The sequence below is a fragment of the Pleurodeles waltl genome, chromosome 8 (genome assembly GCF_031143425.1).
Source record: "Pleurodeles waltl isolate 20211129_DDA chromosome 8, aPleWal1.hap1.20221129, whole genome shotgun sequence".
Lineage (NCBI taxonomy): Eukaryota > Metazoa > Chordata > Amphibia > Caudata > Salamandridae > Pleurodeles > Pleurodeles waltl.
The window spans coordinates 1,363,305,315-1,363,318,489 of record NC_090447.1 but is presented as its reverse complement, the minus strand read 5'-3'; the positions used below and the strand labels follow the sequence as shown (position 1 = coordinate 1,363,318,489).

At 42.6% G+C, this 13,175-nt stretch overlaps 1 protein-coding gene across 1 annotated transcript in view; it reads right to left on the bottom strand.

Moving 5' to 3' along the window:
* Positions 1-13,175, bottom strand: part of PGR (progesterone receptor) — a 999,103-nt gene that overhangs the window by 315,104 nt on the left and 670,824 nt on the right. The window contains exon 4 of the mRNA XM_069202382.1: positions 1,104-1,409. Coding sequence (XP_069058483.1) covers positions 1,104-1,409 — 306 coding nt within the window. The remainder of the gene's footprint in view (positions 1-1,103; positions 1,410-13,175) is intronic.

The window sequence follows — 13,175 nt, the reverse complement described above, 5'->3', positions numbered from 1 at the left end:
CCACAGGACAACCCGGGGCAAATGCTCATTGCTCGTCCAATCAAAAATCAAAAGATTACGGTACTCTAAGAAGAAAATACTGGATCCTGAACTAGCACCTCAGCAGTCCATTCAATCCTCACTCCCACATGAAGAAGGCATGGGTGAAATCTTTTTGCAGTAGAAGAAGCAAAGCTATGTAATTGCCTCCCACAAAAAACATGATATGTACTAGAACACCTTTATATAACTCACGAAGGAAAGAAAGACCTGGTTTCTCCCTAAAAAAGATAGAACCACATTTATCAGTTTGCCCAAAATCAGAACAGTTATAGAATGCCATCGCTAAAAAGAGAGAAATCAAAAAAGCCTTTCTGAAATCTGTGCACATTACAGGCCTTTAGTATGTCATTCCTGGAGGGCACTGATAAATAACCATGGCTGCCTATAGCCAGTGCATCAGAGAAGTTACCTTTTCTTCACTCCTGGGCTTTTATGTTGGGCGCTCAATTGCAGTACATGCCATATACCGCTTCTCTCTCACTTCCGGGTAAGCTCTACAGAGACTCATCATTATAACTCCGGAGTGTATTCTATAAATTAATATAAAATGCTCCATTTCTACCTCTCACTCCTCTTTGCACCATTACTAGCATAGGCAGTGTGACACAGGATAAGATAATCACTCTGGTGACTCACAGATGATATCAAAAGTCGTCCAACTTCAGCCACACTACAATGTAACATTCTTACAACCAAGTTCTTCCCCCGCAGTGTAATGTGCTACCTGTCAGGCAATGCACTTCGGTATCTCGTCAATGACAGGAAAGCTACGTGAATGCAATTCCATATAATTACAATACTGCAACATGGACGGTAGTGAACAAAACCTTTTTAGCGGGGACCCAAAATCATCTGGATAGTGCACAACATGGAAGCAGGCAGAAGGGCCATTACAAAGTGTGTCCTCCGAAATAAGGACATTGGTTCTCTCAGACTCAGGAAATGTAAGGTACTTAATTGCGCTTCGGCAAAGAAACTCCTGAGGCCGTGGTTCATATTTCTTGCATGAATGGCATAACATAAAACACGTAAAACAGCATTTACATAACCTAATATGTTACCTGGAAGGGATTTAGACCATTTGACTACACAAAGCAGTTGCCTCTCGCAAAGTCGGTTCAGACTCGTAAGCAAAGCACTCGGAGTTTCGGGTTGTGTATTATCATAACCTGCATACACAACCTCAGGCTCGATGCTCTGTAAAATGTTCAGCAACTGGGGAATAAAGTGCAATTCGTGGGTTGTGTTCGATATCCTTGTTACTAAGCTTTGCTGGTTTTCAACTGGAATCACATAGGGCTGTCCGTACGTAACGGGATCCATCCTTCTTACAGTTTTCACTTTGTCGAATTTTTTGAACTTTCGACCTATTAAAAAAATAATGTACTGATGAGATTACACGAAAATCTAAAAAGATGAAAATACTAGAAAACTTTGATTAACATTTTATTTTATTTTACTCCTCTTCTTCAGCTTAATGGAAACAATATCCAGTGTAACATTACATCACTTCCAATGACCACTTGCTTTTCACAGACGCACTTCGATTATATTGTATTTATCTTTGGTTTAGAAGACATTTCAAATTATGAGTTTAGACTAATATTTGGCTATTTGCCGCAAAATGTTAACAAAGATAATACTAAACCTATCCGTCATCGGTTTCCTTCCTAACAAATGGTGTCAGAGTGTCTGTCCTTATTTGATCTTTTACTGGACCTTTTCATTACACTTAGAGTGATTTCACCCTAAGTCTCAAACTTACGACAATTTCAACATCATAATCAATAATCATCACCAAATTCTTTGAAGTCAGTAATCTTCACAGACCATGTCCCATAAGGTCACGAATAACCACACTTTTATGTAAAAGTTAGAAAGTTTATTTCCCTATATTAACCCCTTCGCTGCCATGCCTTTCCCCCCCTCCTGTGCCAGGCCTTTTTTTGCCTATTCAGAATAGTTCTCGCTTAGGCCCTCATAACTTTTGGTCCACATAAGCTACCCACGCCAAATTTGCGTCCTTTTTTACCAACATCCTAGGGATTCTACAGGTACCCAGACTTTGTGGGTTCCCCTGAAGGAGGCCAAGAAATTAGCCAAAATACAGTGAAAATTTTGTTTTTAAAAAAAAAATGGGAAAAAGGGGTGCAGAAGAAGGCTTGTGGTTTTTTCCCTGAAAATGGCATCAAAAAACAGTTTTTGGTGCTAAAATCACCAGCTTCCCAGCTTTCAGGAACAGGCAGACTTGAATCAGAAAACCCAATTCTTCAACACAATGTTTTCATTTAACTGGGACATACCCCATTTTTACGATTTATTGTGCTTTCACCCTCCTTCCAGTCAGTGACAGAAATGGGCATGAAACCAATGCTGCATCCCAGAAACCTAAACATTTCTGAAAGGTAGACAAAATTCTGAATTCAGCAAGGTGTAATTTGTGTAGATCCTACAAGGGTTTCCTACGGAAAATAACAACTGAAAAAAAAATATTGAAATTGAGGTAAAAAAACTGCAATTTTTCTCTACGTTTTACTCTGTAACTTTTTCCTGCAATGTCAGATTATTTAAAGCAATATACCGTTACGTCTGCTGGACTCTTCTGGTTGCGGGGATATATAGGGCTTGTAGGTTCATCAAGAACCCTAGGTACCCAGAGCCAATAGATAAGCTACACCCTGCAGTGGGTTTTCATTCTATACCGGGTATACAGCAATTCATTTGCTGAAATATAAAGAGTGAAAAATAGCTATCAAGAAAACCTATTTATTTCCAAAATGGGCACAAGATAAGGTGTTGAGGAGCAGTGGTTATTTGCACATCTCTGAATTCCAGGGTGCCCATACTAGCATGTGAATTACAGGGCATTTCTCAAATAGACGTCTTTTTTACACACTCTCTTATATTTGGAAAGAAAACATGTAGAGAAAGACAAGGGGCAATAACACTTGTTTTGCTATTCTATATTCCCCCAAGTCTCCCGATAAAAATGATACCTCACTTGTGTGAGTAGGCCTAGCTCCCGCGACAGGAAATGCCCCAAAACACATCGTGGACACATCCCATTTTTTGGCAGAAAACAGAGGTGTTTTTTGCAAAGTGCCTACCTATAGATTTTGGCCTCTAGCTCAGCCGGCACCTAGGGAAACCTACCAAACCTGTGCATTTTTTAAAACTAGAGACCTACGGGAATCCAAGATGGGGTGACTTGTGGGGTTCTGACCAGGTTCTGTTACCCAGAATCCTTTGCAAACCTCAAAATTTGGCTAAAAAAACACATTTTCCTCACATTTCGGTGACAGAAAGTTCTGGAATCTGAGAGGAGCCACGAATTTCCTTCCACCCAGCGTTCCCCCAAGTCTCCCGATAAAAATGGTACCTCACTTGTGTGGGTAGGCCTAGCGCCCACGAAAGGAAATGGCTCAAAACACAACGTGGACACATCAAAATTATCAAATACAAAACTACCTGTTTTTGCAGGGGGGCGTCTGCGTTTTTGGTCCTGGGCTTAGCAGCCTTCTAGGGAAACCTACCAAACCCAGACATTTATGAAAACTAGACACCCGAGGGAGTCCTGTGAGGTGTGACGTGGATCCCCCAATGTTTTCTTACCCAGAACCCTAAGCAAACCTCAAATTTAGCTAACAAAATCAATTTTTTCCCACATTTCTGTGTGGGATCACCACATTGAGACACATTTCATACCACCCAATGTTCCCCTCAGTCTCCCGGTAAAAATGATACCTCATTTGTGTGGAGTTTGCAAAAAAACATTTTTAGGTTGACAAGTGCAGCAGAATTTTTATCGGTATAAATGAGACAATGCTGGGTGGTAGGAATTTTGTGGATATCTGCAGATTGCGGAAGGTTCCATCACAAAAACGTGGGAAAAATGTGTGATTTCCAGCAAAGTTGGAGGTTTGCAGGGGATTGTGGGTAGAAAAATGGTGCGGGTGCATGTGAAACACACCAGTCTGGAATCACCCAGATGTTTAGTTTTCAGATGTGTCTAGGTCTTGTGGATTTTTCTACATGGCAGCGTCCCAAAGTCCATAAAGTGCAGCCCTCACCATTCCAAATGGGACGATTTTGAGAGTAAGCCAAGTTCTCATGGCGCAAATGTAAAACTAAAACCCAAAATAATCAAATGCCTTCTTGCTTGCTGTGGGATAAGATGTTTTAGAGAAGGAGAGAGCTGAAAGACTGTAACCCCCTTCAGTTGAGGTGGGGGGCGTAACCAGGCCCATACTAGTTGTTAGCCACCACCCCAATATTTTTTGTTTTTAAAAAAAATTCCCTGGCATCTAGTAGACTTTCTGCCCCCCCCCGGGTGTGGATCAGGGGTAATTGCCCCATCTGCCCACTAGTGGGCAGAACAACTTTGGCCCCATTTATTTGGGGTGGGGGTATGGCAATACTCCCACCCTCTTATTTTTGGAAAAAAAAAAAACTTCCTTGGCCTCTGGTGGGCCTTCTGCCCCCCCTTGGGCAGATGGGCCTTCCAAAAATAGGCCCATCTGCCCCCAAAGGGGGGCAGATATGGCCAACAGTAATGTGCTCCCATGGGGAGTGACCCTTACCGAAGGGGGCTGCCTCCCTAAAGAAAACACATGCATACACACACACCAATCCTTGGTGCCTAATTGGTTTCCTAACAAAACTTGACCGATCTGACCCAAAGGGGGGCAGAAATGGTCTAAATACAATTTGCCCCCCAGGGGAGCGACCCTTGCCTAATGGGTCGCTCACCATCTCTAAAAAAACAAAAGACAACACAAAAAAAACACAATTTTTTTTTTTAGCCCTGGCGCCTAGAGGTGGCCTAAAATTAATTTGACCCCCTGCCCCTCCAACCCCCCTCCCCCCCGCCCCGGGAGCGACTCTTGCCTACGGGGTCGCTCCCCTTGCGTGACATTGGCGCAAAAAAAAAATCCCCGGTGCTGGGAACCGGTGCCTTGGAGGAGATCACCTTGTCCAAGGCACAGAAGGGTTAACAATCCTAATGTCACGTAAATTAATCTCAAAACCAACTGATAAACATATACGAAAAACACCAGTTGACCAAATCTTCTAAAGAATCTAAATTTAGCTAGCTCATTGATCACTAAAGATTTGAGAGTCACAGTACAAATCAGTAGCAAGAACAACTGCGAAATAAAAATAGCATACATCTAGGTTCAGAAAATAAGCAACATCAATTGATATTAATAATTTGTTAACATTCTCTGGGTCTCCCTAACTAACCTTCAGATTAGAATAGCATGTTTGGACTTCATGCAAATCAACTTAGTCAAAGTTAATTTGGAAAACATCTAACCATGGCTCTATCAAAGTAACGGTTGGTACCTAGAAACAAAGAACAAACCTACAACAAAAACAATAGCATTTTGTTATACCTCTCCTCATATGGATCGGCAAGCTGCGATTATCTTCCTCAGTTGGACATCAGTTCAGTCAGCGTCAGCAACGGGTAGTGAAAGGGAATGGTACTGAGACAGGGCTCTAAGCTATCTGAACGCTTTAAGAATCAGTTTCTAAGGGGTCAGCATTCAGCATTAGAAGACTTAAACAAGAAAATCAAAGGTAGAAATAATTCATCAGGAACCGTTCAGCTTCTCAAACTGAATAGAATAAGAACTCTCCTTCTCTGTGCAGTCAGGCTAAGTTAAAATCCCCTAAAGAACTTCCCACCCTGTCATTGGACAGAGAATTGTATGTTTACAATTAGTCCAATAAGGATTAACCCTTCGGGTGCCCTAGACGCAATGGTTACGTCCTGGGCAGCACCGCTCGGGTGCCCAGGACGAAACTGTTACATCCAGATAGGGGCCCTCGGGGGAAGCGCTAGTGCTTCCCCCGGGAGCCGTGAACCCCCGTCCCCTGGGCAGGAATGGAAGGGGAATCTCTTCCCTTTCCACCCCTGCCCCTTTCACCCCCCAAGGCATCTGATGACGTCAGTGCGCATTTGCGTGCTGACCTCATCAGAGGCCTGACCCTCTGTGCTTTTGCATTTCTCCTCCGGTCACTGAAGGGGCCGAGAAAGGCATCAAAGGAAAGGAAAGGCCTTTCCTTTCCTTTGATGTCCTTCTCAGCATTTCTGCTGCCTGATCGCAATGCGATCGGGCAGCAGAAATGCCCACTAGACACCAGGGAGGTTTTTTTTTTCGTATTTACTCATAAGGTGAGCGGCCCCTTGGCCAAGCGCCGCTCCCCAGGGGTGCAAAATATTTGTAGGCCTTTTCTGCCCCCCCGGGAGCAGATCTGCCTATTATAATTAGGCCGATCTGCTCCCAAGGGGGAGGGGGGGGGGGCAGAAACCCCTAGACACCAGGGATAATTGTTTTTGTTTATTTTTATTTTTTTAAATGTGGGGAGCAACCCTTTAGCCAAGAGTCGCTCCCTGGGGGGCAAAATTACTCATAGGCCATTTCTGCCCCCCTTGGGGGCAGATCAGCCTATTCTTATTAGGCCAATCTGCACCCAAGGGGGGCAGAAACCACTAAACACCAGGGATTTTTTTTTTTTACATTATTGGATGAGGGGAGCGGCCCGTTGGGCAAGGGCTGCTCCCCAGAGGGGCAAATTAAAATATTTTTAGGCCTTTTCTGCCCCCCCGGGGGCAGATCGGACTATTATATTTAGGCCGATCTGCCCCCATGGGGGTCAGAAATTGCTAGACACCAGGGATAATTTTTTTTTGTTTATTTTTATTTTTTTATACATGGGGAGCGACCCCTCAGCCAAAGGTCGCTCCCTGGGGGGGGGGAGTACTTTTAGGCCATTTCTGCCTCCCTTGAGGGCAGATCCGCCTATTTTTATTAGGCCAATCTGACCCCAAGGGGGACAGAAACCACTAGACACCAGGGATTTTTTTTTTTTTTTACATTATTGAATGAGGGGAGCAGCCCCTTTGGCAAGGGCCGCTCCTTTATTTTTCTTTTTTTTGTATCTGGGGAGCGACCCCTTAGGCAAGGGTCGCTGCCCGGGAGGGCAAAATGACTCTTAGGCCATTTCTGCCCCCCCCTTGGGGGCAGATTGGCCTATTTTTATTAGGCCAATCTGGCCCCAAGTGGGCAGAAATCACTAGACACCAGTTTTTTTTTCTTTACATCATTGAATGAGGGGAGTGGCCACTTGGGCATGGGCCGCTCCCCAGGGGGTCCAAAATATTTTTAGGCCTTTTCTGCCCCCCCGGGGACAGATCGTCTTATTAAAATTAGACCAGTCTGCCCCCATGGGAGGGAGAAACACCTAGACACTATGGATATATATTTTTTTGTTGTTGATTTTTTTATATATGGGGAGCGACCCCTTAGGCAAGGGTCGTACCCCCGGGGGAGCAAATTTATTTGAAGCCATTTCTGCTCCCCTTGGGGGCAGAAAACCAACTAGAGACCAGGGAAGATCTTTTTTCAAAATAAGAGGGTGGGGGTATAGCCATACCCACACCCCAAATAAATGGGGCCAAAGTTGTGCTGCCCACCGGTGGGCAGAGGGGAAAGTTAGCCCGGATCCACTCCCGGTGGGGGGTCAGAAAACATACTATGGCAGGGAATGAAAAACATATATAAAATAGTGAGGTGGTGGCTACCAACCAGTATGGGCCTAGCTATGCCCCCACCCCAATTGAAGGGGGTAACAGTCTTTCAGCTCTCCTCCCGCACACTAAAACATCTTACCCCACGGCAAGCAAGATGACATTTGATTATGTTTGATTATTTTGGGTTTTGGTTTTACGTTTGGGCCATGAGAGCTTGGCTCACTCTCAAAATCTTCCAACTTGGAATGGTGAGGCAGCACATTTTTGGACTTTGGGACGCTGCCATGTAGAAAAATCCCAAAGACCTAGACACATCTGGAAACTAAACATCTGGGTGAGTCCAAGGTGGTGTGCTTCACATTCACCCTGCACCATTTTCTTACCCACCATGCCCTGCAAACCTCCAACTTTGCTGGAAATCACACATTTTTCCCACATTTTTGTGATGGGACCTTCCGGAATCTGCAGGAATCCACAAAATTCCTACCACCCAGCATTGTCGCATCCATACCGATAAAAATTCTGCTGCACTTGTCAGCCTAATTTTTATTTTATTTTTCAAACTGCCCTTTTGGACCTGCTTTGGTTCCCCCTCAATTTCAACATGTTTTTGGCTCTTCCCTCTCACAGGCACTTGGCCCACCCACACAAGTGAGGTATCATTTTTACAAAGAGACTGATGGGAACATTGGGTGGTAGGAAATTTGACCCGGGGCAGTGATCCTACGCAGAAATGTGGGAAAAAATTTGATTTATTTAGCTAAAATTTGAGATTTGCTGAGGATTCTGGATAAGAAAACATTGGGGGATCCATGCAAGTCACACCTCCCTGGACTACCTTGGGTGTCTAGTTTTCAGAAATGTCTGGGTTTGGTAGCTTTCCCTAGATGGTTACTGAGCCCAGGATCAAAAACACAGGTGCCCGCTGCAAAAACAGGTAGTTTTGTATTTGATAATTTTGATGTGTCCAGATAGTGTTTTGGAACATTTTTTTTCGTGGGCACTAGGTCTACCCACACAAGTGAGGTACCATTTTTATGGGGAGGCTTGGGGAAACGCTGGGTGTAGGGAAATTTGTTGCTCCTCTCAGTTTCCAGAACTTTCTCTCACCAAAATGTGGAGAAAAAGTTAGGCACTTTCCAAAAAACAGCTCTGTTTTCTTTGGGAAAATGTGATGCGTCCTTGTTGTGTTTTGGGGCATTTTCTGTCTTGGGCGCTAGGCCTACCCACAAAAGTGAGGTACCATTTTTATCAGGAGACTTGGGGAACTCTAGGGAGAAGGAAATTTGTGGCTGCTCTCAAATTCCAGAACTTTCTGTCACCAAAATGTGAGGAAAAAGTGTCTTTTGGGCCAATTTTGAGCTTCGAAAAGGATTCTGGGTAACAGAACCTGGTCAGAGCTCCACAAGTCACCCCATCATGGATTCCCCTAAGTGTCTAGTTTTCAGAAATGTGGAGGTTTGGTAGGTTTCCCTAGGTGCTGGCCAGTGCTTAATTTGTGAATAAAACGCTGCCGGTGCTCAAAGCACGCAGCCGCTGCAATTAAACATGCGAACAGGGAATACCGAGGCAGCGTAATCCTGCAGCCATCTCGGGCCTCTTTACTCCATTTATATCCACTCCCTGTCTCTTTAGCTCACTCCAGCAGCTTTCGTCTCTCTCCCTTTCTAACGCTTGTTCGTTTTTTTCTCTTCTTCCATCTTCCCCAAATGTCGCAATTAATGCTGGAGGCAGAAAATTAAGCGCCGGCCCTCAAAAATAAGTGCCAGTACACAGCACCGGAAACTACAAACACAAATTAAGCACTGGTGCCGGCTGAGCTAGAGGCCCAAATCTACAGCTAGACACTTTGCATGTGTCCATGTTGTGTTTCCTCTCGCGAGCATTAGGCCTACCCATGCAAGTGAGGTACCATTTTTATCAGGAGACTTGAGGGAATAAAAAATAGCTAAACAAGTGTTATTGCCCCTTGTCCTTCTTTACATTTTTTCCTTCCAAATGTAAGACAGTGTGTAAAAAAGACATCTATTTGAGAAATGCCCTGTAATTCACATGCTAGTATGGGCACCCGGGAATTCAGAGATGTGCAAAAAAACTACTACTTCTCAACACCTTATCTTGTGCCCATTTTGTAAACACAAATGAATTGCTGTATACCCGGTATAGAATGAAAACCCTTTGCAAGGTGCAGCTCACTTATTGGCTCTGGGTACCTAGGGTTCTTGAAGAACCTACAAGCCCTATATATCCCAGCAACCAGAATAGTCCAGCAGACGTAATGTATAATGCTTTAAAAAATCTGACATTGCAGGAAAAAGTTACAGAGTAAAACATTGAGAAAAATGGCTGGTTTTTTTCACCTCAAATTCAATATTTTTTTATTTCAGCTTTATTTTCTGTAGAAAAGCCTTGTAGGATCTACACCAATTATCCCTTGCTGAATTCAGAATTTTGTCTACTTTTCAGAAATGTTTAGCTTTCTGGGATCCAGCATTGGTTTCACACCCATTTCTGTCACTAACTGGAAGGAGGCAGAAAACACAGAAAATAGTAAAAATGGGGTATGTCCCAGTAAAATGCCAAAAGTGTGTTGAACAATTGGGTTTTCTGATTCAAGCCTGCCTGTTCCTGAAAGCTGGTAAGCTGGTGATTTTAGCACCACAAACCTTTTGTTGATGCCATTTTCTGCGAAAAAACCACAAGCCTTCTTCTGCAGCCTTTTTTTCCCATTTTTCTTTTTTAATGACATTTTCACTGTATTTTGGCTAATTTCATGGTCTCCTTCTGGGGAACTCACAAAGTCTGGATACAAATTTGTCATGGGTAGCTCATGTGGACAAAAAGTTATGAGGACCTAAGAGCGAACTGCCCCAAATTGCCAAAAAAAAGGCCTGGCACCTGAGTTGAAAAGGCCTGGCAGCAAAGGGGTTAAACCGCAAATCTTAAGATATAACTAAACTGTCTTTCACATGTCAATGATTAGCTCCTCTTCTCCTGTTCCCATCATCAGACTTGTTAGGTAACCTTTTTATATCCATCCATACTCCAGTCAGTGCAACCATTATTAGCTCCTGGGAACATTGCTATCTCACGCATCAAACTATACAGTGTAACAATTTCTACTACAAGACGCTCTAGCAGGCAGTTCTCATGAGAAAGTTAAAGACATCTGCTACCGTTTGGTCAACACAGTGTGAACAATACATGAAATTATTTCTCTGGACATACATTCCCATGCTTTTATTAAATAGTGCAGCTTAATATGAGGATGGGCATACTAAACCCAAACCTCTAACATAAGGCTAAACTAAGGCTTATAATTAACAAGCAAATACATAACATGAAATCATTAATATAACACACTGCTACTTTTTCTTAAACATGCACTTCAATTAATATTATTATTCATTTAATAAAGACACTTCATTATAAATGACGGCCAGTCAAGTGGGCGCATTTTCCAAGTCGTACATTATTTTCTATATTAGTCAAGTTCTATGCAAATTCTTAGTCCAACATACATAAAATTCATTAGTAACAAATTCTGCGTGGAACGATGAAGTGTTGTGTTTTTCGTGAATGTTTAAATGCATTTTGTACTGTAAAATATTTATTTTTCAAACAATTTTATTACAGTTATGGGCACAAAACATAATTTCACAATCAAAGCAATCTCAAACATGTTTCAAATCCATGCCCCCTACCAAGTTATACTTCTACTCACATTCTTTCTCCTATTTTGTTAACATATTTATACTCCGCTAAATGTAGCAAAAACCCATCAATCAATATCTGGATGAACGGCGAGGTTCGACATTTAAATGAAGAAAGGCTCTTGCACTGACAACAATGTTCTGTCTTTACTGTTTGTAGCGTATGAAATGTTGTTACCTCTGGAGCCAGTAGATTGGACCAAATGTCAATTTATTTTCAAAGAGCAGCGATAGTTCTTTATTTCGAAAACCAAAAGGTAGTTCTTTATTATGCAATCAGAAAGTGGCGAGCTCATGATTATGAGACATGGGATATATACTCCTTCAGCTGGAGCTTTCAATAGACCTAATAAATGGAGGGAAGGTAGGCATTCTTCACTTTTCAACTGCCTGAAATATTTCTCCATAGAATAATCTCACATTATAGCATTTCCACCACATGCATAGATGCAAAAAGGGCTTCTTCTTAATTCTTGGGTTTTATCTATTAATTAATATATAATCTGACATTCATCTATTCCTCACCAAGTTCAAACAGAAGATAAACCTAACCTTATGTGACAAATATTATACAAAATTCCACTTTGTCATCATTTATGAAACAATAAATGAGCCATTCACAAGCCTTCAACAAAGGCTTTCAAAATGTGCATGTGCTTTTTGTCACAAGTGTGATATATTGATCATTAGGACTTGATGAGGAATAGATGAATGTCAGATATACCTTCATATATAAAACCCAAGAATCCGAATAGAGTGTACTTTCTTTTTCACACTACTGTCTGTATGAATTGAAACTACACCACAAAGGGGGCGTACATAGAGATGGGGCTGAGAGGACTACAAGTGCCATAAGCCATTGGCATTTTCCTTTGCCAGGTGGCGGTTGCTTCAAGCCAAGTCGGGGCTTATAAAAAAGTCAGATGCCCTGCTGGGTGAAACGTGCAGAGAGGCGGGGGGCTAAGCGGACTGCAGGGCCATAAGCCCTGAATCTGAACCTGAAGGTGGAAGTCTCAGTTATTGATTCAGGAAGCTTGGCCTTTATAGATCTGCTCATCAGGGACGTTTTAAGCCCCCTTTACTTTTATTTGATAAATTTTTTAAAGAATGACTTTTCAAATTCTGCATATGTTCCTTTTGCTCAATTGTTTCCACTTTCATTGGATCTGTTAGAGTTTGGGTTTTCCTTCTAGCCCTATTTTATGCTTTGTGAGGACTTTAATGGCAACTTGTTCAGCACCTTGGAGGAGCAGGGGTTGAAGCGCTTTGTGTCCTTTACTGGCCAACCAGAAATTACAGGAAAGAAGTTGAACCAGTTTTATCAACACATGGTCTTGTTGATGTTGTTGGGGTTTTTTGGGGACATGGACCACCTTTGGCAACTTTTAGAGGATTTGGGAGGGCATCGATCATTGATTATATATTTGTTACCATAATTTTTTTTATCTAGGTTTTCATAGGGTGCTATCATTGAGATGGAGTTGGGGATCACAATGGTCTAAAGATAGGACTGTTCCTGGTGCTGAGGATAATTAACCCCACAGAAATAATTTCTGTCTCTCAGCATACTAGCTATGGTCTCAAGCTAGTAATGCATCTTAACGAACAAGGTGTTACTCTTGACTTACTTTTGAAGGCTCATCTTAAGGGTTTCCTGGACTGCTGCCTGAAGTGAGTGCGGGGTTATCAATAGATCCTTATGAAGAGCTACGCCCATACATTAGGGACCACTTGTTGAAGCTAAATTGGCGTACCTTGAGGGTTCACAGTGGTTTGATAGGCACTGCTCTGCAGCAAATCAGAGGTTAGGAATGTCACTCAACCCTACACCAAAAGATCACATTGAGGTTAGTGCAGCTAGGAAGATTTATAATTTCACT